The sequence below is a fragment of the Ursus arctos genome, unplaced genomic scaffold (genome assembly GCF_023065955.2).
Source record: "Ursus arctos isolate Adak ecotype North America unplaced genomic scaffold, UrsArc2.0 scaffold_2, whole genome shotgun sequence".
NCBI lineage: Eukaryota > Metazoa > Chordata > Mammalia > Carnivora > Ursidae > Ursus > Ursus arctos.
Window position 1 is genome coordinate 100,616,027 of NW_026622874.1, and position 27,710 is coordinate 100,643,736.

The 27,710-nt window shown below is 51.2% G+C and overlaps 1 protein-coding gene across 4 annotated transcripts in view; it reads right to left on the reverse strand.

Annotated features, from left to right (window-relative positions):
* Positions 1-165: 165 nt before the first annotated feature.
* WIPI2 (WD repeat domain, phosphoinositide interacting 2) overlaps positions 166-27,710 on the reverse strand; it is a 38,266-nt gene continuing 10,721 nt past the window's right edge. For 2 of the 4 annotated variants that reach the window (XM_026516338.4, XM_057315248.1), the window contains 10 exons: positions 16,379-16,548; positions 14,978-15,074; positions 14,468-14,565; positions 13,973-14,065; positions 10,801-10,871; positions 8,310-8,417; positions 7,269-7,433; positions 6,296-6,403; positions 5,435-5,565; positions 166-4,354 (listed from right to left, as the gene is read on the reverse strand). In XM_026516338.4, coding sequence (XP_026372123.1) covers positions 4,242-4,354; positions 5,435-5,565; positions 6,296-6,403; positions 7,269-7,433; positions 8,310-8,417; positions 10,801-10,871; positions 13,973-14,065; positions 14,468-14,565; positions 14,978-15,074; positions 16,379-16,548 — 1,154 coding nt within the window. In that variant the 3' untranslated portion in view covers positions 166-4,241. Of the gene's footprint in view, positions 4,355-5,154; positions 5,246-5,434; positions 5,566-6,295; positions 6,404-7,268; positions 7,434-8,309; positions 8,418-10,800; positions 10,872-13,972; positions 14,066-14,467; positions 14,566-14,977; positions 15,075-16,378; positions 16,549-27,710 lie in introns of all 4 variants that reach the window. The other 2 variants (XM_057315247.1, XM_057315246.1) reach the window with 2 other exon arrangements.

The following is a 27,710-nucleotide window of genomic DNA, read 5'->3' on the forward strand; positions in this document are numbered from 1 at the left end:
CCTCGGCCGGCAGGGCCTCCCAGCGGCCTCCACACGGACAGCCCGCACCTGCCTAACCCCACCCACCCCGCGAGATGCAGCGTCCTGAGGGAAATCCTTCCGATGAGGCCAAGAATACTGGTAGAAAGAAGTGTTATCATTTAGTTCACAAAGGACAAAAATCAATTCTGGATGAAAACCTTTATAAGATTTCAGTCGGACTTCAGGATTCTGCTACTTTGCCATAATATTCGAGGAAGAATCACAGTGCACTGAAGTATGGTACAAAGGGACGTACAGCCTGGGAGTAAGGAATGAAGCAGTGGGGGAAAGAAAAGGACACCACAGCTGCAAAATGCGAACAGCAGTGGGGTGTCCAGTCTGCTTGGGTCTGGAATGTAACCCGTAAGCACATTTACTCATGGCGCACACATGCGTGTGCACACGCACACCCACACCCCCCACCCCATATACACCGGCAGCACATACAACAGGTTCATCTGAAAAGGAGATGTAAGAACGAATATCATTAAATCACAACTCAGTAAAGAATGAAACAATATGGAGAGGACGTATCAAAACAGTCCCTTTAAATTCTGAGCTTTAAAAGGATTTAATTTTTCCAAATTAAAGACTTTCCTGGTTTGATTCCAGGGACGGATAAGAGGGGCTGGCCATGCCTCAAACCCAATTTTCTTTTGTGCTTCACAAAATCCACAGAATGAAAAGGTACAATACGGGCCAAGGGTTAGGACCTGGGTGGGAACTAAAATATACATCAGTGAGCTCTGCCTGGCAATGAGCTATTGTTATATATTTTCAGTAAGAAATCAGTTGTTCACAAAAGAGAATTCTATACAAAGCTCTCCTCCCAAACAGAATATCCACGGCTTGAATGCACTTTCTTTTTATGTCTCCGACACCACAAAACCCAAACCACAAGCTCTCGACCTGTCCCCCTTAAGAATTAAGTACACTTGTAAAAAAACGTATTTGGATTTTCAGCTGTGCTAGCTAGTGTCACAAAGACGTTTTAAATGAGAGCTCCTGTCATTCCCTGCATGCAAAGGATGGGACCTCCAGACGTTTAGGGCAGGGGACACACAGACCAAACCAGCATGGCCCACGCACAGCTCCGTGCTGCTGCTAATGATTACAGAGGCCGCCAAGGACAGCAGCGTGGGGCCTGGAACGCCGCTCCCGCCGCCGACCGCCCCGTTTCCCTCTGCGAAGCTGTGACCTGAGCACGCCTAGTCTTTCCGGATGTGACCCCCATTTTTCCGTCCGCTCCCCAAACGGATCTGTCCATAGGCAAAGCCTGGGAACTCCGTCCTTGGTGGGTAGAGGGCGGGCTGGCCGCTCCAGGGGAGCTGGTGTCCCGCGCTGGCGGAAGGGGCTCTGCTTGGGGGCGACCGTGGCCCGGCAGTGCTCTGGAGGCACGTCTCCCCACCCCTCTGCCCAAGACCCACGCGGGCAGCTGCTCAGGGGCCCTGGAACCCGGGAGATAGAAAGGCAGGGATGAACGGGAGTCACGTGACCTCAACGGTGCCGTATACTTACGTGGTGCTTGTTTTACCTTTCCGACCAGCTTAGTATTCAGAAATAAGAGCTGAAGAAACACCGTCGGTTTCATTCCGTAAGACCAGTGTCTGTTTCAGGGTTTACTGGGTGCCCACAGCCCGCCAGGCAGGGATCGTCCTGTGGTCCAGCACAGGAGACCCAGGCCCCCATGGGGCCCACCCAGGCCACACCACCAGAAGGTGCTAGAATCAGCAGCTGCATGCAGGTGTTTTCTACTCCAGCTTCAATCCAGCTGTGGCTTCCACGGCTTGAGAAAACACGAAGGGTTTGGTCCCAATCCACACGGGTCTATGAAGAAGTGTCTGGGTTTTGTTTCCTATCCCGTGATTCTTTCGGGAGCTTGGAACATTATGACAAAGTTAACACTGGTGTACGGTGTGGGGTTGAGCAAATCAGTGCCACGTCGGGGGCGGCTGAGGAGCCTTTCTGGCTGAGCTTCGAGCCCGGCGGCAAGAGTTCTGCTAACGAGCATCTCGGCGGCTTCCCCAGGTTCTCTCCTTTCCCACGTCCCCTACACACGTCTCAGGCCCACTGATGCCCAGGCACAACGGGGCTCCCTCGGGCAGGGCAGGGGCGACGGTCACAAGCCGCTCAGGCCACCTTTTTGAACGGCCCGTCCTACCGTGGAGGAGATGGTGGCTGCCAGGGAAGGGTCCCACGACAGACGAAGACACGACCTCTGCCAGGAGAAACCACAGAGCAGATCTGACTCCCCACATCGCCACGAGCGTGGAAGCCAACACACAGACGCCAAGATCGGCCATACTGAACACGAACAGGAAAGGCCGTTCTCTGTTTGGTCATCAGGAGGCCCTGGCTCAGGGCCCCACATCTGCCATGCACGCCTTTGACACTGACTTTCCCGTGAACACTTGCCCCGGCCAACTGCGCCACTGAAGACACGGAGTCCGAGGCCTTGCTCCGGAGGGGGAGAGAGGGCCTTCCAGGCCCAGGCGGGCCCCGTGAGTCCTCGGGTTAGGAGCATCCTCGCTCGGGGCTCAGCCGATGCGCGCCATCTCACACCAGGGACGGAGGGTCACAGCTCATCAGGTGGCAGGCAGTGCCAGCCGCAGAGTCCAGTCTAGCCTGCTTCATTTCCGACTAGCACAGCACCTCGTTGCTGCCATAAGCAGTGCTTCTAGAGATTTCCGCCGCACTCAGGATTTACTCTGGGTGCCCTCTGCACCGAGGCTTCTGCCTAACCCGACTGCTGGACACGCAGCGCCAGGAGTGCGGGCTGACCTCGAGGTCGGGCACGTAGAGTGTGCTGTCCTCGCCACGGACGCCCGCCCCTCCCCTTCTCCCGGCCACACGACTGCCACGACCAGCACAACCCAGAGCGGATACTCGGCCCTCCTTTGTTCGGAAGCCCGACAAAGGGAAAAGGGAGGGCAGGTCCAGTATTTTCGCTTTTTTTTTTTTTTTTTACTTCTGTCCTTAACTGTCACCGTTCCAAAGCCTCTATAACGATCTTTTACACCATTACCTCCACTCGAATTGCCTCAAAACTTGGACTGCTAGATGTGTTGGTCTGGAATGCAGAGTTCGAGGTATCTGCGGTTGTGTAATTCTGTAAAAACGAAAAGGGGAGCTGGGCTAACACTAGGACCTGTGACCACAATCTCACGTCATTTTGCTGAACAATTCTGTAAGATTAAAATAGAAAAGGCACATATCACCCCGTAAAGCAGGTGCTCAGAGCCAACCTCCCGCCTCCCCCCGCCCCCCCCCCCCCGCTTCTACCTCTAGTATTTCTGACGCAGGTGAGAAGAGCCCCTGACAGACGGCGGAGCTCAAGGTCAGAGGGCAGTTTGGGTGCCCTCCACACTCTAATTCTGTGCTCCACGGGTACAGGGAATAGCTACAAAATTCCCTAAAAACAAACACCCCTCCCAGTTATTCAACAGGAAAATTAAAGACCAGATAATTTAGTTACACAAATGAGACCACTTTCCTTTGCTCTGGCCTTCTGAGGTGTTCCTTCCAGTTCACGTGCTGTCCTAAAGGAAGATTTCTAATAGCAGAAAGAACCCCTCTCCTCCAACACCCACATGAAAAATAAGGCCAGAAATAAAGTCCGGCAAGCAAGAAATCCCAGAATAATCCAATTTGGAAAGAATTTAATTAACAAAATAAAATGGGGGAAAAGGGCCCAGGAGGGGTTCTGGAGAGAGAGGACCCCTTCCCATGGCTGAAGGCCCCCAGCCTGGCAAGCCCAGAGGGGGCTCTTGGACCCACCCGAGCAGAACCCGCCTCGACACCCAGAACCGCTCTGCACGATGCCACCTCCTCCCCGCGTACGCTCCTCCTTATATACAGGTTTTAAAAACCAAGCAACTGCAGTTGTTATCAAGTGGCTTCTAGTTCTCCTATGCTGGCTTGGCACATTCATGCATGCAAAGCGAGGTTTCAAGGGCTTCACCAAACAGTTAATTTTGGCAAAAAGAGAAAACAAACAAAAAGCTAAGATTCCTAAGCAGGATTAAAAGCCACTGAAGTGAAAACGATGTATTTCTCAACAGTATGGAATGAGACTACAGCTACAATCTTTTTTTTTTTTTTTCTTTTTAAGTCTCTGCCATCCTCTCCCCTACTCAGGTCAAAGTTCATAGCAGCATAACACAAAGTCCTCCATCAAGCCAGTGTTCTCTGCTTCGGGGGTCAGAGTTCACAGGTCAAGTTCAGTCCGTCCGAAGAATCATAGGAGGATGCTCACTGTCCTCCTCCAGCCGCAGAGCGCTGGCCTCCTCTTCCAGACATGCGCCGCCCACTGCTCCCAGCTCATCTGCATAGGCTGCAAAGAGATAGCACAGCCATGCTCAGGGGCTGGGAGGCAGGGAGGCTGAGAGGCTGTGAGGCAGGGAGGCTGGGAGGCTGGTTGGCAGGGAGGCTGAGAGGCAGGGAGGCTGGTTGGGAGAGAGGCAGGGAGGTTGTGAGGCAGGAAGGCTGAGAGGCAGGGAGGCTGTGAGGCAGGGAGGCTGAGAGGCAGAGAGACTGTGAGGCTGTGAGGCAGGGAGGCAGGAAGGCTGGCAGGCAGGGTCCGGCAGCTGCAGGGGCCAGACCTGGACAGCTACAGGCTGCAGTGCACACTAAGACTGAACTGGGATCCCTCTCCGACTACAAGCTTTTTGTGGCCTTGGGCAGCTCAAGATGAAGTCTTTTATTTTCCAAAATTCATAAATGTCAAAAAAATGGCTGCACAGTAAATAGGGGCTTCCCGACTGACAGGCCACAAATTTTCCTCAGTGAACATGGAGGATGGGGATAGCTCTCGAATTGGTGATGCCGGACGCTCGACACCGGACGTTCAGTGCTTCACCTGAAAGGGCCACTTCCTCTCAGAGTCACGATGAGCACATACAGTCTTCTGTGTGAGCAAATCTACAGGATCGCCGACCTGAGGTCAAACTGACTGGGGGGCGAAAGGGGGGGGATGGCTGGATGGCCTCATCTGTCTGCATGCCGACCTCCCAGCTCCCACGGCAGGAGGGCCCCCGAATGCAGGCCTACAATGCTGTCCTCCCGGGACCCGAGAGCTGAGGGGATGTCCCACCCATGCTCACTGAATGAGGACCCAAGACCAAGGACACCTGCCTGGCGATGTCAGAATTCAGGGTCATATTTCAGCCAAGAGGCGGCCAGCCACGTGTACCTGAAGCAGCCTGAGCCATCGTGACTATTTTTCCTTCAAAAATGAAGAAAACGAATTCAGCCTGAAAGCCCCAGCTGACAAGAGCTCGCCTCTGAGCCTACCTGTCCCCTGCCCGAGGGAAAGCAGCAGGTGGGCCGTGCTGCTCAGGGAAGAGCGCCAAGCACGGACCGCAGCGGGAGGGCCTGGCATCAGGGACCCTCCCGGCCACGGCACAGCCCTTACCGAGTCTGGTCGGAGACGAAGGCACGTGAGTACCTGTGGCGACAGCTGCGTTGTAGGTCTGGGTCACTAAGGGGCAGTCGTGAGAGGCTGAGTCTAAGATTTCATTGGTCGTCTCCATGCTGCCATCCAACCTGGAGGAAGCAGAGAAACACGGAAACCCTGAGGCAGGTCGGGGGTCCTGCCCACACCGCCTCGGGGGCCCGTGGGGCCAGACGTGCCACAGCAAAGGCAAGAGGCCGCGCCAGGTGGGTGCGCGTGTGCGCTCCTTGTGCTGGGCTCACTGTAAGCTCAACCCCGTGCGTCTGGTCACCTGGAGTGTCACCAAGATGTGCACATGGGAAGTCTGATGAAAAGAAGTGACACCACTGAGATAATCTTACTTTTGTAAGACTAAGGATCAGAAACACAATTCACTATTAAAAAAAACGCATCCACTTTCACCAGTTATAATTATAGTATTATAGTATCATTTTTAGAGAATTTCTGGATAGCTTTAAAGAAGCAAAACCAAAATCAAAGCGGCACTACTTCCCAATGAACAAATACTAATGCCTTCCTTTCAAAGAGGACACCTACATGTCACAGTGAGACAGCAGGCACTCCGGGAGCGCGCACCACCCTGGGGAGGGCACCAAGAGCATCACCCCTTTCCTGCAATGTGCTAAGTTCCCGCCTCCGTCCACCCTGTCCCGTGCCGGCCACCTGTCCAATCTGTGCCCAGGCCGTGAACAGGACGCCAGCAGAGGTGCGGGACAGCGGGAGCGTGTGCGAGTGAGGCCTCCCAGCACAGGCCAGCTCCGCTGGATGCGTCCCTCTGTGCCACTGGCTTTTGAGGAGATGGCCGGCGCGAGGCCCACTTACTTGTGCTGCTTCATCAGGGTGCACTCGCCCCCCTCCTGGGGGTCCAGGTTGTACATGTACAAGTACCCGTCAGAAGCTCCCACCAGTAGCCGAGGAATCTTCTGAATTCTAGCGAGAACAAAATGGAGCCACATTCTAGGACCGCAACTCGCAGACAACGATCTCATCATACCAGCAGCCCTGCCTTCGGCAGAGCGGGAAGAAGCCCCACCCCCACCCCATACGAGCACAGAGCTAGTTCCGCGCGCCTGACGTACTATATACGGGTCAGGAGAAAGATCGCACCCGCTGTGCTGCTTGGGGCCGCAGCATCGAGGCCGAGGGGGACTTCGTGTGAATAAACACCGAAGCCCACAGGAGAACAGGTGCGCGTGAAATCAGTCTCACGGCTTCTCTATGACTAAGGGTAGGTATTTTCGTAAGTTTTTTCACCTGAGTTATTAGCTGCACAGAAAGGATGTAAAATAACATTTCTAAAATTCACGGAATCACAGAGATGTGCCATCACAGGATTTTCCAGACCATACTTTCCTGCACGGCTGTACTTCGGACAATCCCACGAGGCTCGCGAGCCGCCACGTGTGTTGAGGCCGTACTCCAGAGCGACACCGACAGCCCCCACCTACGTTAACTAGTCGGTTCTGCAGGCCCCAAAGGGTTAAATACTGCCGACGTCCTACAGTTCTGACTGACGGTGTTTTTCATTGCCGTTATAAACATCCCAACGAACAGGGGAAGACTTTCTGGATCAGAACACCGCAGATGAATCATTCGGGTCTAGTAACGGTCAAGAGGCACTTGGGGGGGGGTTCCCTCCACCTCCACCAAGTCAAAGGCCTAAGTCTGTGGGTCGTTCCTGAACCGGGAGAAACCCAGCCGACCCCTAGCACCACCGTCTTCGGGGCTCTGCGACCAGGCTCCCCACTGGACAGACATCGGCAAATGGGAGAGAGGCAACCCCGTCCTTACTCACGTGGCCAGGGAGCAGATGTTCTTGTGGCCACAGAAAGGCAGGCGGACTGTGGCAAAGGCTCTGCCCTGGTTGAACATTTCTGTTACTTGGGAGGGCAAGTAGCTGGTGGAAGCCATGAGTACCTTCCCGAAGTACCCGGTCCAGGTGGTGGGCTCCTCCTGAGGTCTAGGGGAGGAACCGTCATCAGCTGTGTAATGGGGGACCCTTCACCAGAACGACCAGGTCCCACTCACAGGAGCAAGTATCAGCCCTGAAACTTGAAGAGGACTTCCCCGTACTGCAGGGAAAAGGGGTGCCGAGAATGAGAGCCGGGGAGCACTGGAGGTGCGTCTTCTGGGAAGGGTCCGAGGAGGCCCGTGAGGGTTGCTCCTGGGTGCTCTCCCAAGCAGGGCAGATGCTCAGCGCCCCCCCCACCAACTCTGCAGCAAATGTGAGGACGTACAGGGCCAAATTCATGATCCACCCCTCCCGCCCCAGATCTTTTGAATAGGAAGTCTCCAAATACCTTGTAAGTACAATCTCAAATCGTTCCCCGAGCCCGTTTCTGTTGTTATTCATTTCGCATATATTAAGTCATCTTAAATGTTCCTCTGAATAAGACAGCAAACCAACAGTACCCATCCTAGTCGGCCTTGTTAAAATTTAAGAAAAGAACCAGCCCTTCACCTTGTACATCCCTCACACAATTTCAATCAACTGCTTTAAAAACGGAAGCCGCCTGTGGGCAGCCCGGAGCCAGCACTCACTCCGAGGGGGCGACTACCCTTAAGTGCTTCCGTGGGTCTGGGCGGAGCGACGACTGGACAGGTGCAGGGACCCCAGGATGTACATCCTCACCGCCCCCCCGCCCCCGGCTTCATTTTCCAGGGAAGGCCATGTCCCTGCCGAGCCCGGATCTGGCGACGCTGACTGTAGGGCCAGCTCCAAGGTCTTTACAGGTAAAAAGGACTATGGGCAGGACAGTGTCTGTGCTGCTGTTCTCCTCCAGTCAGTGGAGAAGGGCCTTGTGTTTTCTAAAATGAATGTGTCTTTGCAACTCACTTTTCTTTCACAGTCTCGAGTTTGAAGATATGCACAGTCTCAGTGTTGCTGGACGCGGACAGGAACATGCTGTCCATGCTGAAGGCCAAGGAGCAGATGCTCACACACCTGGGGGCGAGCGGAGGGGCCGGGGTTACGCGGTCGCCCACAAGCCCTGGTGCCGGCGACTAGCAGCCTTTCTCCAGGGCTTTCAAAGTCAGAGAGGTTCCCAGCACAGGCATACTCGAGTCTACTGGTGTCTTTCTTATTCCTCTCCAGACATCTTTTCTTTGCCTTTGTTTTTTAAAGATTTTATTTATTTGAGAGTGAGAGAGAGAGAGAGCGAGCAAGCAGGGAGGAGGGGCAGTGGGAGAGGGAGGGGCAGGCTCCCCGCCGAGCAGAGAGCCCAGCTCGGGGCTCGCTCCCAGGACCCTGAGATCATGACCTGAGCCAAAGACAGACGCCTAACCAACTGAGTCACCCAGGCGCCCCTCCAGACATCTTTTCAAAAATTTTTCTGAAGAAAGGAAAATGTTTTAAAGGTAATGCCAAGTTAAGAGCAATTCTTTAATATTTTCTTAGCCAATTTTCTTTGAAATTCCAAATAGCAAAGGGAGTCAGGGCTTCATTAAACCATTTTTGGCCAAATTAGGCTGGATTTACAGCACAAAGGGCAGTAAAAGAAAATCCAATAATTTAAATTACAGCAATTCTTAACATGCAAGAAAGCAAACGGACAACCCTGAAAACTTTCAACATGCTAAGACTCTACAGTTGATCTTAAAAATCACCGTAAAAATCCCAAAGCCCCCAATAAACGTGCATCTCCTCACAGCCCTACAAGGACAAGGCACGTTTTGCCCTGACTGTACAGAGCTCGGGATAAATCAGGGACGGCGCTCACAGTGAGGTGTGAGTGCGGACGGTAAAGGTGCTGCGCGCAGGCGAGCCAGAGGAGCACGGGGGGCGGGGGGGGGAAGGGGGGTTTCCACGAGAGGGTCGGGAGGGGCTCCCTGAGGCACAGACATTCGACTCAGACGTCAACAGCTCAGGAGTTGGCCCGGTCATGGCTGCGACACCAGCACAGGAGACCCCGTGCAGAGAGATCACTCCTTGGCGGAACCCCTGTTCAGTGTGGCCGGAGCTGGGAGCGACAGGGAAGACAGAGCTGAAAAAGCAGGGTGCAGGAGGCCGGGCTTAAAGACCAGGGCTGAGTGCTCTGGAGTTAGCCCTACCGGTGGCAGGTGGGCCCTGAAGGCTCCACACAGGGGTGTGCTCTGATTGTGCAGACACCCCCAAAGAGCAACCAGGCCACGGTCTGAAGAACAGACCGAGGGGGCCAACAGCAGAGACAAGGCGCAGGAGAGGTCAGACAGTGGCGATCCAAACTGGGCAGGCAGGGGTGCCGAGGAGATGGGGGTCGGTGGGACTGACCCGGGGCACCGACACCCCTGCTACCTGACTGGAAGGAAGGAAGGAACCAGTGTGGAGCCCCTCTGATTCAGCTGCTGGGTCAACGACAGTAGCAGGGGAGCGACGATGGGCAGACGGGGGCACATTCTGGCTGGTCGCTGGAGAGCCAGCATCAGGAAAGAGCTCAGGAGAGCAGCCCGGGCTACACATACAGGTGACGAGTCACCAGCACACAGACAAGACGGCGTAGGGGCCTGTGGGACTGCACGGAACAGGAGAGAGACTCCAGGCAGAAGTAAGATACGGGAAGAGGAAATACGGGAGCAGTAAAGGACGACAAGTCCAGAGTGGGGTGGTCTATGGAACACCACGGAAATAAGGAAAGAAACACAGGAGGCAGTGATGGGGAAGGGCTGGGGCATTTGGAGACAGGACCCTAAAGCACGCATGTGCCGTCTGTGGGAAGGACCCCGAGGACGAGAGGGAGCGGTGACACGGTGCCAGGTCCCCAGAGGTGGGGGCGGTCCTGGAACCCTTCCTGGCCCAGTTCCCGCCCTGAGGTGGGTACCCTCAGCTGCCCCTTGGGAATGGGGACCAGACCCCCTCAAACCAGTCCTGTGGCAGGGGATCCAGGCCTCAACTGGATGGATGTTCCTTCCTCCCGAGCGGGCATCAAGGAAGAGAGGGCTAAGTACAGAGCCGGCAAGTTGTACGGATGGACAGGGACGTTAAGTGGTGACGGGCTGGAGGGGGAGCTGGTGCAAGTCTTCAGGGTAGAGGAGCGGGACAGGAGCATGCCAGCCAGGTCAGTAAGTCACTGGCCTGCCACCTCGGAGCAGGGGGAGGAAGCCACGCGGCCCCACAGGGCCTGCTCAGGCCACTTCTTCTCGTTCAGTGGGACCACAAAGGAAAACCAGTCTGCTTTATAGAAGCGAGGACTCCAAAGCCTCCCCCGACATCCAGGTGGGTTGAAAGCACTTATGCATTTAAATGGGGGTTCCCAGGGCTGCTTTACGTCTCCACTTGTTGACCCAGAGAAAACAGAACTGAAGCCCCGGATGCCAGCTCCAGATCAATTCCAAAGACTTACATATCTTACCTCTTAACTCCTCTCCGGAACTCAAAGAGTTTTTGTCCCTCTGGAATGGAGAATACCCTAATCACGGTCCCCTGTGACAGGTGGAAAAGGAAAGAAAAAAGGATTTTAACCGAGGAAACCCAGCCTGTCTCCTTCCCGTCAGACCCTGGAGGAAACGCGAGGGGCCCCCGCACATCCTCTGCGCACCAGCGGCACGGCACACCGTTCCGGCTTCCACCGCCTACTGCACGTTTCCTCTTTTCTGTAGATAGAGCCACCCTGGCTCACTGCTTCTCCCAAACACCAACAGCCGTGACATCACGTGTGCAACAGCGCCAGTTCTCCTAAGTCATGTGACGTTTCACCTCACACACATGACCCCTTGACATGCGGACTGCTCGTCGAGAGGCACCACCTAACTCAGCGGTCTGGCAGGTCCCCGGCCCCTGGCATCCTTTCTTGTACTTCAGGCTGAGCTACTGATTAGGGAAGCTTCGGGACCAGACAAAGGGGTCCAGCAGTGAGCAGTGAGCCGCTGCACTTCCCGGCGTGGAGGTGAGGTGTGCGGGAACCGCTAGAGTCCCTGCCTCCCCCAAAGTAACAGGGCCTTTGTGGATGGACAGCCTGGATGTGGGCATCTGGGGCAGTAAGTCAGAGGGAACAGCCAAGAAAGTGAACACAAATGGGACTTTCAACATTGAAATGCTAAAAGGAAACTAGCAAGCCACAGTAATACAACAGCACAACAAAGAGACTCCTAGAACAAAATGGAAAACCTGGAAACAGGCAGTATTTCAAATTCATGGGGCAGGAAGAACGACTCAACTAGACTCAACCACTCAACGTGTAACCTGACACCATACACATCTTGGAAGGTTCAAACTGTTTAGTATAAAAACCGTTAACATCGGATGTGTTTATAAATAGTAAAAATAAACAAACAGAGTATTAACAACCTAATTATGGAACACCAGGAACACTTTCCTTTTCTTTAAAATGTTACTTAAAAGGGGAGCTTGGGTGGCTCAGTCCCTTAAGTGTTCAACTCTTGATTTCGGCTCAGGTCATGATCTCAGGGTTGTGGGATAGAGTCCAGAGTCCGGCTCTGTGCTCAGCGGGGAGTCTGCTGCAGACTCTCTCGCCCCCGCCCCCAACCCCTCGCCTGCGTGGGGGCACACATACATTCTCTCTCTTTTGCTAAATCTTTAAAATAAAATGTTTTTTAAAGGCAATGATTCTCTCTGGATAAAAGGATACCAAATGAATTTGCAATCCTTGAGAATTGGAAGGGTAAAAACAGCGCAATCACATACGAAAATAACCACGGCAAAGATTTGATCCTTTATAGTCTCAATTTTCTTAGAGATTTTTTTAATGCATTACGGTGCATGATACTAATTAGCAGAGGGCTGTTGGTCCCAGCCTGACTGCGCTCCCTGAAAGCAAGATTAAGCAAGCACCTAGGGATGGCCCCAGCACCTAGCAGGATGGGGGAGGCCACCGGGGGGTTAAAAGCAAATCAAAAGATTGTTCTTCAAGGCCCAGGACAAAAAAGTTGTTCTATTTTTAATGGCCTTGAGATCCCACAAAGTGCTTTAGGGAGCTCCCAGGACTTAATGAGAACTATGGAGATGAGACTATTAACCAAGGGGGCCACTTCAGTAGAAATGGACAGGGCAACAGTGTCATCAGCCAGTGGTGTTTAAAAGCAAAGTCAGGCTGGGAGTCCAAGCCTCTGTCGCTGCCCAACGTGATGACTCTCAGCAAATTATTTAACGTCTCTGAGCCCTTGGTATGAAATGAGAAAGTGTTTACCTTGCTGAGGAGATGGAATGGGGTCATGAATGTAAAGGACCTGTATTCCCGAGGACTAAGTGATCCACAGACAGCAGTACCATTCTTATGAGAGTCAAGCACAGAGACCCAGGCAGGAAAGTTCGGGTGAGCGGACTTTTCTCGGATCTTATTTGGTTGGCTGGGCCAAGGGGAGAGGCAACTACTTTAGGTTTTTTTTTTTTTTTTAAAGATTTTATTTATTTATTCGACAGAGATAGAGACGGCCAGCGAGAGAGGGAACACAAGCAGGGGGAGTGGGAGAGGAAGAAGCAGGCTCATAGCGGAGGAGCCTGATGTGGGGCTCGATCCCATAACGCCGGGATCACGCCCTGAGCCGAAGGCAGACGCTTAACCGCTGTGCCACCCAGGCGCCCCTACTTTAGGTTTTTAGCGAGAAAGCATCAAAGCAAAACAAGACAAGTGAAAAGCTGGTACTGGTTACAGAGAGGAGGAATAAGCCAGAACAAACGGGATCGTCAAGAGCAAGGCCAGAGAATGGGAATTATGGAGACGAGAGGGCAGCAAAGGAACAAGGAAGCCACACTAGGAAGAGCGCGAGGACCCTTTGCTGTCATGGAAGCTGGAGGGAAGGCCAAAGTCACTCTATCCTATGTGGAGAGAACTTTAAAAAGACCACATCCTTTTAACCCAGAAAGTTTGTCCATTGGACTCTTTCTTTTTTTTGGGGGGTGGGTGCGGAGGTGTAGAGGGAGAGAGAATCCTAAGCAGGCTCCTCGCCCAGTGTGGAGCCCAATACGGAGCTCGATCTCATGACCCTGAGATCGTGACCTGAGCCGAAATCAAGAGTCAGATGCTTCACTGACTGAGCCACCTTGGTGCCCAGTCACTGGAATCTCTCAAGTGAAAAAAGATCAACAGAAAAAGATTTGTATGTAAGAATTATCTATATTCTTAATCACCTATGTTCCAAATGTTATTATATTATTGCAACCTAACTATCAGGAACAATATAAACGTCCCCCAAGGGCAACGTTCAAGTAAACCGTGACTGAGTATTGTACAGCCATTAGAAGTGGTTTTTAACTTAGGGAGATCTAATTCATGCAGAGCGAAAGAGAATGGTAAGTTACCCGTACGGTATGATCACAATTTTGCTAAATAACAGAAAAAGAAGGAAAGGAAATATACTGAAATGTGTTCAGAGCCGCCCTGGCCAGAATTATGTCCGCGGCCCAGCACACGCTAGCGTGTCACCGAGAAGCTTGCTGGGGGCAGAGTTGTGATCTGTGCTTCTTGGGCAGCCAGTCGGCACAGACACTTGTTTGGTACCTTGACTGTGTGAGCAGCAGGGTGCCAACCCCCTGGAAGAGTCTCCTACCGGCCACGGCAGACGCACCTTCTCCGAGGCAGTGGCAAGCTTGGTGCCACTGGAGTCAAACGCCAGCGCCGCCAAAGGACTGTCGTGAGCCGGGATCATGTTCGCAGCTCTCTGAAAGGCAAACCCACCGTGACGTGGCCGCCACGCAGCGAGACCACACCCCACGCTGCCAATCATCATCCGGCTGCAGTGCCTAGTGGCTGCGACCAAAACCCCATCCCGGTCAATACGAGAACCACATGCACCGGAATTACTGGGGGAGGGGCCCGAGTAAATGCTGCTCGAAACCCTCCAGAAAGCAGAGCACTTGTCCATGAAGTCTTTAGAGCTCTCGCCATTCCCCCAAACAGCCACACGGCCAGAAGCTCAGCGCCGGGGGAGCAAGGGCAGAAATCTGCAGGCAGAGGTCACCCAGACCCTGCTGAGCCAAGGAAAGGTGGACGCCCATGGGGCCACGGTGCTCGTTGCACAGAGCGGGAGTCGAGAGGAACCCCGGTACAAAAGGAGCCTCACCAAGTTCATGGTGTCGAAGACCTGCACCTCTCCGATGGTGGCACTGCCTGGGTACGCCAAGTAGCCATTGTCGTTGTGTATGGACAGCGCACACAAGCCTGTGGTAACACACGGAGGCAAACACGGACAGTGAGGCCCAGAGGCGCTCCCGTCTAGTTGCTACCCGCAAGTTAGCATCCACTTAACAGAGACCGGAGAAAGCAAAGGGGCTCAGACACAGCCGTGGGAGTTGCTGTGCCGATGGTTCGAGCGCCACCCCCCAAACCAGCTCCGCAGGTGACAGCAGGACTATGAAAACAGACCGAAGGCCGTTGGTGGGAACCGATCAGCAGCCTCAGAATTAGAGGCTGACGAAACCCATGATTTGTGGTCTGGTCTGGGGGTAGCTTGCTTGGTTTAAGATCAATACTTTCAACAGCTCGCTATCCCAGTGGAACCTACAAGGAGAAAACAGCTACTCTTTAAGAGGCAGAATCAGAAAAGTGGGCTTTCTTCCCACCGTGAGCTTACCTGCAGGGTTCGGGGGGGTCTCCCGGATCGTGTGCAGGACTTTCATGTCCCGGATGTTGTGTATATACAGAGACTCCTCCAGGCACACTATTAGCCTCTGGGAAAGAGAGAAGACACAGAAAACCAAACGTCAAGAGGCCGGAACACCATGCGGACTGGACACGTGCGGCACGGCGGACGCTGGCCATGACCAGCGGCTTTCCTGCAGCGCCTCCCCTACCAACTCGGGAGTGTCCACAGCCGGCCGCGCCTGCTCCCCTTTCCGCCAACTGTACCAGGACCTCAAACCAAGCGACTGAATGCACTATTGCAGAAACTGGAAAACTATAGTTAAGAAAGGTATGGTCTGTGTTTTCGGTTTGTTTTTGCTTGACTCACCCCTCCCCTCATGCAAATCAGAGCAAGCGCCTTGGACAGGTCTGCAAAGGTCGGCTGCTTTCAAAAACCCATGTTGAATGAAGCACGGCAAGACGAAAGTAAAAGCCTAGGGGTTTCCGAAGTCTCAAAGCTCATGCTGCACTCACGCTATGTGTAGGCGTCTGAGTCCACACTCCACTTTAGAGAGGATGCGCGCACCGAGGGATGGCTGACGCAAGAAGACAACTTGGCAGGCACGCAGCGCCATGTCAGTCGGTGCGTGAGTACACACGTATATGTTTTAAGTTTAAAAACCGTTCAACGTGTTACGTCTTTTAATTTCCTACTGTAACCATGTCCTTCAGTTTGCAGACCAAGCCCAGCAGGCCTCCCCCGCAACCCCCCCGCCCGGTCAGCACACTGCGGACCCCCTCGCCCTGCAGTGACGTGCGTTCCGCATCCAGCAACCGCATCAGCTTTCCCTGCGTGGAATACGTGGTTGTCACAGGGAAGCCGAAGGGGCTTAGGGGCGGTGCTGCATTCTGTGGGGAAGCAAAAGCCACGAGGTGCTCTCATGAAATAACTCAAGCGCTAGCCACCAAGTCCGTACTCTGCGCCAGACGTTCTTGTGAGTGTGGGGAAGAGAAAACAAAAACAGGAGTAATTCCTTCATCTTAAAAGTAACAGTTTAAAAGAGAAATAAAAAGAAAACAGGAAAAAGATGCTTTTTAAAAGGAACACCTATAAAAGGGAAAGGTGGTGAATAAACCATGCCGCGTGAGGAAACAGGTGTACAGAGAAACGCTACGGCTCGCATCTCGATGGGTGAGGAAAAGGTGACCTGGCAGAGAGGACGGGACGGCGTGCTGTGAGTGACCTGCCGAGAGAACAGAGCTGAGTCGGGGAGGGGGCGTGGGGGGACCCGGTGCGGGGCTGAGGGAGGGGGACCACTGCGGGCAACGGCAATGGCAGCGACGGCCAAGAGCCCCCCGGACAGTGAGACACGGACAGAGCCCCTGGCAGGCTGGGTCGGGGGTCACTCACCTGCCTGTTCAGCTTCACAGCCAGTATGGTATTCGAGTAGCTGTAGTTGCAGATCTCGGTGCCTTTCTTAAAGTGGCAAACTTTTAGCTTCCTAGGAGCTTTGAGGCTAACGATGGCCACTAAGCTGCTCGAAAACAGTCTTTCTACAATGCACACATCTTCAGTATCAGCTGAAAGGAGGAAAACAACGCGTATGTATTCATGTCAACAGGTACAATCCGCTCACACACACAAATGCACTTCGAAGTAGACACGCGCGTCCAGCAGAGCACAACGGGCTTACACAGTGGCTGTCTGGTGACGGGACCGGGCTGTGTGGACGGTCCCAGAACATGGCAGAGTGTGCAGGTCAGCTTGGGGGCAGACAGACTGGGGCTACACACACCGCTTATGAGCCGCGGCCAGACTGCTCTCCGGGGCTCCCTGCTCCCCCTCCTCGTTCCTCTCTCACATCATCCTGATCACTGGGTGCGGGTCCTTATACACACCCTGGAGTGTGAGCTCCACGAGGACAGAGGCCTTGTTTCCCTGCTGGTGCCTGCGGTCCTGGCCCTCCCCCCCTGGTACCTGACAAATCACGGGCCCCGGATAATCTCTACAAGACTCGATCTTTCTACGGCTTGCCTTCCTCGTATGTAAAATGGGGATCACAGCTCCTCTAGGTGACTGTTAGGAGGGGTTGCCGACACCAGCCTGTAGCACTCCCACCCGTTACCTCCCTGCTCCCCGCTTCAAGTGGGGACATCCCCTACTCATAATGGCGAGTTCAAAACGAGCGCACACAGCACATTGCACAGGAAGTAACAGACACAACAGACCCTCCGTACGTGTTACCTCACACCCACCCATGTCCAGTAAGTGCCCACATGTCCCCGATCTTTATTTCTGCCCTTGTTTAGTAGCAAATACCTGGTAAGCTCAGATCTAGAAGCAAAGAGAAGACCGGATGGTAGAAAAAACACAGCAGCAACAACGCATGTGACTTCCGCACGTGGCCTGTCTCTGTCTGTGCCACTGAGGCGCACCTGTGCGGGTGTCTCAAGCACACACCCGTCCACCAATCCAACGACGACCCGAGGCCGCACCCTGTCTCTCTGCACCGCAGCGGGGCACAGAACAGAGACGACCAGACAGGACCAACCCAGGGACCCGGAAGTGCCGGCTATCTGGAGCCTCGGCAACGCTTCCACCGTAAAGCAGATGCCCTCATGTGAAAACTCATGGGAAACCTCACATGAAAGACAAAATACAAAGTTACTCAAAAGCATTCCTTCCCGTTAGGCTCTGCTGCTGGATTTAAATGGTGTAACAAAGACACGCTTAAGTTAGTTTAGAAACCCAACTACAGAGAAAATGAAAGAAGCAGCTCCAAGAGACCTTCTATTAAGACAAAACTATTTCTAGAGGTGTCTGACGGCTCAGTCAGTTGAGCACTTGACTCTTGGGTCAGGTCAGGATCTCAGGGTCGTGGGATCAAGCCCCACATCAGGTTCTATGCTCAGTGAGGAGTCTGCTTGAGATTCTCTCTCCCTCTGCCCCTCCCCCTGCTTGCTCTCTAAAATAAATAAATAAATAAATCTTTAAAAAGGAGAGAGACTATTTCTAGGAAAATGCCTGGTATCAGTCATTTCAACATAGAGGTGACGGTCTCATGTGCTCAGCACGACTAGGTACTCACATAGTGGGTGGTGGCCAGAGTCATGTATGTACCAAGTGACATAACACAGGCCTGTGGGGAAAACTATAGGATTTTGCTGTTACTTAGAATGGAATCAAGTGTCTGATTCACAGTCACTTTTACTGAAACCCTAACTGCTCCTTCCCACGGCAGCAGGCTAAGCCTGACGAAAACAGAGCAGGCATCAGGCTGCAGCTCCCAGCCTGGCAGCATCTTAGAAGAGCGGCCAGTCCCTTCTAGGACCCGACTCCCCACTGAAGGGCAGGATCAAGAGAGGTCCCGCTGCCACAGCAGGCAGGATGTATGTTCTGTCTTTACCGATAAGCGGTCTCTAGCCTTCGCGGTGCCGTCTGGCACATGGCCAAGCTCAATCGCCAGGCTGACCAAGCTCAGATGAGACCGATCCGAAGCCAGAATGTTGACCATGAGCAGTGAGAACGTCCTTCAGGGCCCAATACTTGCTTTCTCTGACCAGCCCCTTCCCCCCGGAAACTGGTAGAGACACTGTATTATGACCAGAAGCTTGCTTGGTGAGCAGTGGGCCCGCAGGACCAGCAGACGCTGGGAGGGCTCCTGGCCACCAAACTCAGCTGTGCAAGGTGGCTGGCCGCTCAGGCCCGGGGACCGAGGGTGCTCCTCATTCACTGTCCCAAGTCTCCTTCTTCAGGCTCCCCTTGCCAGTTACCTCGCTCTTTCTTCAGGATTTAATGATTGATGCACTTAATCAATCACTTTCTCTGCTTCTCGTTCTGGCAGTTATCACATTACCACTGGGCATCTGGGGGTGTTCCCGGCCAGGTCAGGCTGTACCCCCAGGTCTAGCACTGCCCGGCCCAAGAGTAGCTGGTTGTAACTTTGTTGGATGACTGAAAACAGACCTGGGACTAGATTCTGGGTTATTTCCCAAATCTTTCAAAATACCATTACACGAAACACAATAATCTCCTGAATAAGGTCATATCTAAAAAATGGGCTGATGCTACCCACGATATTTGTGTCAGTGGTGAAGGAGTACCATGCCCCTGGGTGGTAAAGTCCAAGTGCGTTCGTTCTAGCATAAGCCCTGGGCAAGCGCTGCAGCGCCTCAATCCTCAGTGCGTCCAGGGTGTGTGACGGGGACGCAGAGACGCAGGCCCCTCACGGACATCAGACTGAGTCCCAACTCTGCTGTTTCCTGGTTGTAAGACCCGGCGCCCAGCTCTTCAACGGTCAAAGAAGAGCTGGAGCCTCGGCTTTATTCACTGGACGACTGGGAGACAGTGAAGAGAAGCTGGCCTATGAGACACGGATTTCTTATAACATAAGTAAATATTCTTTAAATTCACTGCCCCTCTAAGTTAAATCGGTGGTGAAAAAAACTTATTGTCGATCCTCATGATTCAGACTCTGTATCTGTACATTGGCCTGGTTGCGGAAGTTTATTTGTAACCCTCAAGGTTAATCCTTGTGGTGCTTCTACAGTCTTCCGTGGACACGCACAAAGCAGCAAAAAACTGCTGAAGTGCCGGACGCACGTTCCCAGCTGAAGCCGGCCAGGGCGCTACACTCTGCTCTCTTGTTTTCCGCTCCTACTGTGAACAACTGTCCTTTCCGTGGTCTGTCTTTTCGCATTCTGTGCTTTCGGTCCGTGATCTCACAGTGTAAAACAGGCCCCAGCCACCGCACCGTCTGGTGCTCCCAAGGGCAAGAAGGCTGTGATGCGTCTCCCGGAGAACCGTGTGCATCAGATAAGCTTTGTTTAGCATGAGTTACAGTGTTGTTGCCGTGAGTTCGTTGTTAATAAATCAACAATATATATTCAAATAAGATGCCTTGAAACAGAAACGCATAAAACAAGCTCAAGTATTCATCACTTGATGAAGACACTGCGGCCAGAGGCTCACAGGGACCTAACCCTTCAGTACTCGCTGACTCCGCGTTCGCGGCAACGTGAGAGATGGGACTACCGTGAACAATGAGAATTGACTGTCTTTTTTGCTTCAGAGACTGGATTCGTACCCCTCTGTCTGACGCAACCTTCCTTCTTTCCTTCACCCATTCAACATACAGTTAGACGCTGACCCAAGCTTCTGCTCAGGCACGAGGAGGGAGTGGCGAACAGAGCCGGCAGCACGGGGCCGGGGCCGGGGAGAGAAGCAGGCCCAGGCCCTGGGCGGCACCGCAACAGTTCCAGGTCAGGCAGAGGAGGAGAGCCAGCGACGAGACCGAGCGAGAGAGAAAAACCAGGTCCCTGTGACCCAGAAGCCAACGGAAGACGCTGTGGTAAAGAAACAGCAACTGTGCCCAGAGCGGCCGCGTGGGGCAGTCACTGAATCTGGGGACACGGATGTCACCTGGTGACCCTGACAAATCTTGATGGAGAGGTGGAGGCAGAATGAAGTGTGAAAGGCGGGGAGGAAGTGGAGAACTCCGGCAACCGGCTTCTGCCGTGTTAGGGGGAGGTGAAGAAACGAGCCGTCATGCTGCTTATCCGTATCATCTGTACGGTTAGGGCGAGCGTCTGTTTTCACGTACGAGAGCTACCACACGTTAATGGAGCGACTGGTAACGCAGTAAAGCCAGGATAAATGGAGGAATGAACTACGTAAAAACTAGAAGGTGTTACGTTACGGCGTAACGTAACACAGGTCACATATGACAAGCCCACAGCTAACATCAGACGCAACGGTCGGAAACTGAAAGCCTTCTCCACTAAGGTCAGGAACAACACAGCGATGCCCGTTCTCGCCACTTTTATCCAACACAGTGTTGGAAGTCCTGGTCAGAGCCATAGGAAAGAAAGAGAAGTAAAAGTAGGCAAGAACATCCAAAGGGGAAAAGAACCTCTTAAGTAAATGGTGCTGGAGACCTGGACAGCCACCGGCAGAATGCAACTGGACCACTTTCTCACACCACACATAAAATAAGCTCAAAATGGATTGAAGACTGAAATGTGAGACCTGAAACCATAAAACTCCTTAGAGAAAACACAGGCAGTGACCTCTTTGACCTCAACCTTGGCAATATTTTTCTACATGGGTCTCCTCAGGGAAGGGAAACAGAAGCAAAAATAAACTACTGGGACTGCACCAAAAGAAAAAATTTCTGCACAGCAAAGGAACTCAAGAAAATGAAAAGGCAACCTACTGAATGGGAGAAGATATTACAAATGATGTATCCGATAATGGGTTAATTTCAAATATATATATAAAAAACTTATTTGGCTCAACCAAATAATCTGATTTAAAAATGGATAAAAGGACCTGAATAAACATATTTCCAAAGAAGACATACAGGTGGCCAACAGACACATGAAAAGATGCTCAACATCACTAATCATTAGGGAAATGCAAATTAAATCATTAGGGAAATGCAAATGAGATAGCTCCCACCAGTCAGAATGGCTATCCTCAGAAAGAAGTAACAAATGCTGGCGAGGATGTGGAGAAAAGGGAGCTCTGGTGCACTGTGGGTGGGAACGTAAATTGGTGCAACCACTGTAGAAAACAGTACGGAGGCTCCCCAGAAACTTAGAAATGGAAATACCATACGATCCAGGTATTCTACCGCTGCGTATTTACCCAAAGAGAATGAAACACTACTTTGAAAAGACGTATGCGCCCCAAGTTCACTGCAGCGCTATCTGCAACAGCCAAGATCTGGGGGCAACCCAAGTATGCGCTGAGGAGTGAATGGATAAAGAAGATGTGGTATACACATACACTGGGGTACTACTCGGCCACGGAGGAAGAGGGAGATCTTGCCCTCTGCGACAACATGCACGCGCCCAGAGGGTACTAGGCGGGAGACGAATACCATATGGTTTCACTTACATGTGGAACCTAAAACCAAACAAACAGAAACACTCATAAATACAGAGAACAAGGTGGTGGCTGACAGAGGGAAGGGAGTTGGAAGGACGGGCAAGAACGGGCGGAGGGGAGTAGGGGGGAGGCTTTCAGTTATGCAGTAAGCCATGGGGACGGAAGGTGCAGCGTCGGGGATATAGTCCGTGGCGGTGCAGCAGCTCCGTGTGGTGACGGACGGTGGCTGCACTTGTGGTGAGCACAGAATGCCACGAGAGTTGTGCGATCGCTACGCTGCACACCTGAAACTAATGGAACGTTGTGTGCCAACCAGCCTTCAGTTAAAAAAAAAAAAGGTAGGTAGGTAGATATAAAGATATACAGATACAAATCACTGTCCATCCTGCCACACAAGTGGCAGGTTTTTTTTCAGTTTGGAGAGAAAAATCTGTCCTGGTTTTCCAGGAGACTGACTGATGTAATCTCCCTGGGATCTGAAAAGAGCTCAATCAGCTGCGTGCAGAGCAATGCGAGTCATGGGATTCTAACAAAAGTGGTCCTCATGCCTCTCCATGTGACCAGGTGTTTTCTTGAAGGCCTTAAAACCAGGGGAGGGGGCACATCCACAGTGGAAGAGAAGTAAAACGATCACGACTTGCAGATGGCATGATACTATAATATGGAAAATCCTAAAGACGCCACCAAAAAACTACCAGAACTTATAAATGATTTGGTAATCGCAGAAGACAAAATTAACATATAGAAATCAGTTGTGTTTCTACATACTAATAATGAGATATCAGAAAAAGAAATTAAGAAAATAATCCCATTTACAACTGCATTAAAAGAATATCAAAATACCTAGGAATAAATTTAACCAAGGTGGTGGAAGACCTGTATTCTGAAAACTCTAAGACACTGATGAAAGAAACTGGAAAAGACACAATAAATGGAAAGATATTCCATGTTCATAGATTGGAAGAATTAATATCGTTAAAACGCTCATACTACCCTATGCAATCTAGAGATTCAGCACAATCCCTATCAAAATACCAAGGTGTTTTTCACAGAACTGGAAAAAAGAATCGTAAAATCTGTATGGAACCACAGAAGATCCCAAATAGCCAGTAAAGTAATGCTCAGAAAGCACAACTAGGCTGGAATTACGCTGATTCCATACTACACTACAAAACGACAGGAACCCAAACAGTATGGTATTGGCACAAAACAGACACAGAGATCAACAGAACAGAGAGCGCAGAAAAAAACCTTACACATACATGGTCAACCGATCTATGGCAAAGGAGGCAAGAATATACAATGGGAAAAAACAGTCTCTTCAAAACATGGTGCTGGGAAAACTGGACCACTTTCCCGCAGCACACACAAAAACATTAAAAATGGATTAAAGACCTGAATGTGAGACCTGAAGCCTTGAAACTCCCAGAAGACACCACAGGCAGAAGCTCTTTGACATTGGTTTTAGCAACATTTTTCTGGACCAGTCTCCTCAGGCAAGGGAAACAAAAGCCAAAATAAACAAATGGGATTAAATGACACTAAAATGCTTTTGCACAGCAAAGGAAACCATCAGCCAAATGAAAAGGCTACCTACTGAATGGGAGAAGATATCTGCAAATCATACATTAGATAATGAGTTAATATGCAAACTATATTAAAAAAAAAACAACTTAACACCAAAAAACCAAATACCCCAATTAAAAAAGGTACAGGGGACTAGAACAGACATTTTTTCCAAAGACATACAGATGGCCAACAGGAACTTGAAAAGACGCTCAGCATTACTAATCCTCACAATATGACAAGTGTTGGCAAGAGCGTGGAGAAAAGGGAGCCGTCGTACACTGTTGGTGGGAATGTAAATCAACCAGCCACTATGGAAAGTAGGGAGGTTCCTCAAAAAACTATAAATAGAACTACCAGGGGCACCTTAGTGGCTTAGTCGCTTAAGCATCTGACTCTTGATTTTGGCTCAGGTCACGATCTCAGGGTCATGGGATCGAGCCCCTGGTCTGGCTCGTGCTCAGCGGGGAGTCGAGATACTTTCCTCCTCTCTCCCTGCCCCCCCACTCTAAATAAATAAATAAAATCTTAAAAAAAAACCCACAACGAGTTACCACTATACATACATCAAAATGGCTAAAATTAAAAAGATCGGTAACAGCAAACATGGGGGAGGATGCAGGGCCAGACTGCACTGGTGGGAATACGCAATGGGATCGCCTCTTAGAGAATCCCGAAGTTTCTCATAAAACAAAACACACTTTGCACTGCTAGATATTTACTTAAGATAGATGAAAACATGCTCACAAAAAGATCTGTACAAGAATATTCATAACAACTACATTCACAATAGCTAAAAATGGAAAAAGTACAGATGTTCATCCACAGAAGGATGGACAAACTCATGTATTTGCACAGTGGGCACCTGAGACGCGCGCCAACAGGCGTAAACTTCAGCACCATTACGCTGCGTGCAGGCAGCCTTACCAGAAGGGCACGGGCTGCATTTACGTGATGGTCTGTCATGGCCAAGAGGAATCTATAGCAGGAAAAACCCAGAACACTCCTTGCTTCTTAGAGGGTGAAAGGGAGCTGGAACGGATGGGGGAAGGAGTACGAGGGAACCTTCTGGAGTGATGGTAAACCTGGAGTGATGTAGGATTTGTCAAAACATAGAATGTTTACTTAAGATTCATACATTCCATTGTATGTAAATATTACCTCAAAATAAAAAAAGAAACAGTGGGCTCTAGTTAGTAACATTTATGAAGTATTTAAGGAAGTACGTGCTGATGCCTGCCATGTCCCGTGAAATGCACACGAAAGATAAGACAGATCCATGGACAGATGGATGTGTGACAGGATGAATACAGGAAAGTGTTAACAACAGACTCTAAGGGCGGACATATGGGTGTATCTGTGAAGTACTTTGACCTTTTCTGTGTTTGAAAACGTCCATTAACAACATGGTGGGAAGAGGAGAGGACCTGTTATTCACCTGCTTAAATACAAGTGCAGAGAAAGTGAACAACTAGTGGGTTGGGGTGTTTGCCTGTTTTTTCTACCAACTGCAAGTTTGAAAAATTAATTTTGAAATTTTAATGAAGAAAAAAATGCGGATGTAATTTTAGAATCTTTTTAAATGGGGGGATGTGGGAGGCCATAAAGCTATTTTTAACCAGAAATACTCATAAAAGAGAACAGCATAATGAACCTCCCATACCCAGCACTCTGAATAAATCTTATCTTTCTGCCATTTCGCTTCAACTATGTTTTTCTTTTCTGAAGTTTCAAAAAGAGGCTCATTATTATCTTGACATTTCACCTCCAAATACTTCAGTAAGCCCCTCTAAATAACTGAGGACATGGGAAAACTACCTTTTCCAGCCTATGAATACAAATGAAAGATACCATAACATCAAAACACATTCCAGCTGGCTCGAGTATTCCGTGTAAAACACGGTACATAAGAACTAAAGACACCCCTGGAGAATGTTCTACGCACCCCCGAGATAAGAAACGCCTTTCTGGTGCTCCAAAGCATGGAAGCCTTCGGAGACCACACAAATACAGCTGAACAGACAAAAAACTCGAGACTTCAACCCGGTAAAAAGACCATAAACAAGGTCAAAAAGCAAACAATCCAGGAGAAATAGTTAAACCCACCACCAACTGGCTGATTTGCTATAAACTGGTAAGAGACAAATAATCCAACAGAAAAGCAGGCAAAGGAACAGCTGAAAAACACGAAAGAAGCAGAAAAAAAAAAGAAGCAAATGACCACATGAAAAAAAGAGAGTTCCGTTTCAGGTATGATTTAAGAAATGTAAAGGCAAATGAATGTGCTTTTTATCTCAGACTCATCAATATTAAATGTCTGGTAATGCCTCGTGTTGTAGTAAGCGAGAATACGGGCACTCGGACCCTGTTAATAAGAACACTTTTTTTTTTAAAGATTTTATTTATTTATTTGACAGAGACAGTGAGAGAGGGAAGACAAGCAGGGGGAGTGGGAGAGGGAGAAGCAGGCTTCCCACTGAGCAGGGAGCCTGATGCGGGGCTCGATCCCAGAACGCCGGGATCACGCCCTGAGCCGAAGGCAGACGCTTAACGACTGAGCCACCCGGGCGCCCCAATAAGAACCCTTTTTAAGGGCAACTCGGCACTATCTACCCACTGCCACATGTTCTTCTGTTGATTCCATCCGCCCAGCTCCAGGAGTTTATCTGACCGCTCGACTCACAGGTGGGCCAAAGAAAGCTCTCACCCAGCAATTCCACTCCGACAGGCATCTCTCTCCTCAAGGGACATGAAAACACACGTCCACACAAGTGCTCACAGCAGCACCATCTACAACCGCCGACAAGCAGAAACCACCGAGCGTCCCTCGACAAAACATGGTGTGTCCGTGGAAGGGGATATCGCTGAGCAACAGGAAGAAAGGAGGCGCGGACACACGCTCGCACGTGGACGAAGCTTGCAAACACTCGAAGTGGAAGAAGCCAGGCCCATCTGACTGCAGTTTCTGAGCCGTCCAGAGCGGCCGGCGCGGACGCAGAGAGCAGACGGGCGGGGCTGGGGCGGCTGCACGGAAGTGGTGCTACTGAGAGACTCAGGGTTTCTTTTGGGGATAAACAGGTCTTCAAATCAGACTAGGTATGTTGTACAACTTGGGAAATATACTAAAACCCACTCACTTGTACATTTTAAACCAGTGATTTTTACAGCACATAAACCACATCTTGAAAAAGCTGTTAAACTGCACAGACTATCGCAGAATTGGGATTGTGAGGAAAGAAGTGTAGGGCAGCAGGGATGGCGGGCGGATGGGAGTTGTTGGGGTGGAACCTCCCGGCAGGTGCAGAGCAGGGGGGGGGGTCTTCTTGGAGAGTCCCACGCCCTGAATTCTAGAACCCTCCCGCAGGCTTCAGGGTCTCTGAAACCACCGCAGTTCTCATCAGTCTTCCAAAGGAGCCAGGAACTGGGAAAAGGTCAAGGCCCTTGTGCAAGGGCAGATCAATCCGGTGACCCTGCCGGTAACATGTTTCTGTCACCACCTGGGAAGCAGTAACAGCACACAAGGACCTGCTTCAGAGCGCCCTTCCGTTCCACACCAAGTGCCCACCTTTTCAGGAACACACCTTCACAAAGTGACCTGTCTTTCTGTGCTGTTGGTGGCTTGGGCCTGTTAATTTTCTACTGCAGGATCCCAAGAACCTCTTTAACATTTTGACATGACACCTCACTCCCAAGAGCACCCTAACCACGTAAACATATGCAGTTAATTCCCACTAAACCGAAGCCCACCCAGCCCGGCCCTCCCACCAAAGTATGGCGCACGAAGCGTAACCCAAGGGCCCTGCCATCCAAGGAAAGCAGGAGAAAGAAGGCTCAACATCTGTGATTATTCAAGGTGGCCTGTCATGGACACTCGGCCCCGATCAAAACTCACTCGACCCACCCCCGAGAAAGTGTGAACGTAAAGCTCAGTGACCTCAAGCGTCAATGAAAGCTTTGCCTTCAAGGCCCACTCTAGGCCAAAGTTTCTGACAAATGTTCTTCGCAGAGATGACCTACCCAAAACTTCACTTAAGCAGCGAATTACGTGACTTAAAAAAGAATGCTGTTTTGCCTCTGCAGGTGCTGCTTAGAGCTGAAAAAGATAAAGCTTCTAGAGACCAGGAAGTAAGTGACAGGACACACGTCCAAACGAGGCGCGTCTGGCGGATGCCCGCAGCTCTAAAGAGAGGCAAGAGCCTGCCCTTCATCACAACGGATTCGGGCAGGGAAATGCTATTGGACTTCTCCCCCTAAGAGCCAAAACCATGATGCATCTCACGGAAAT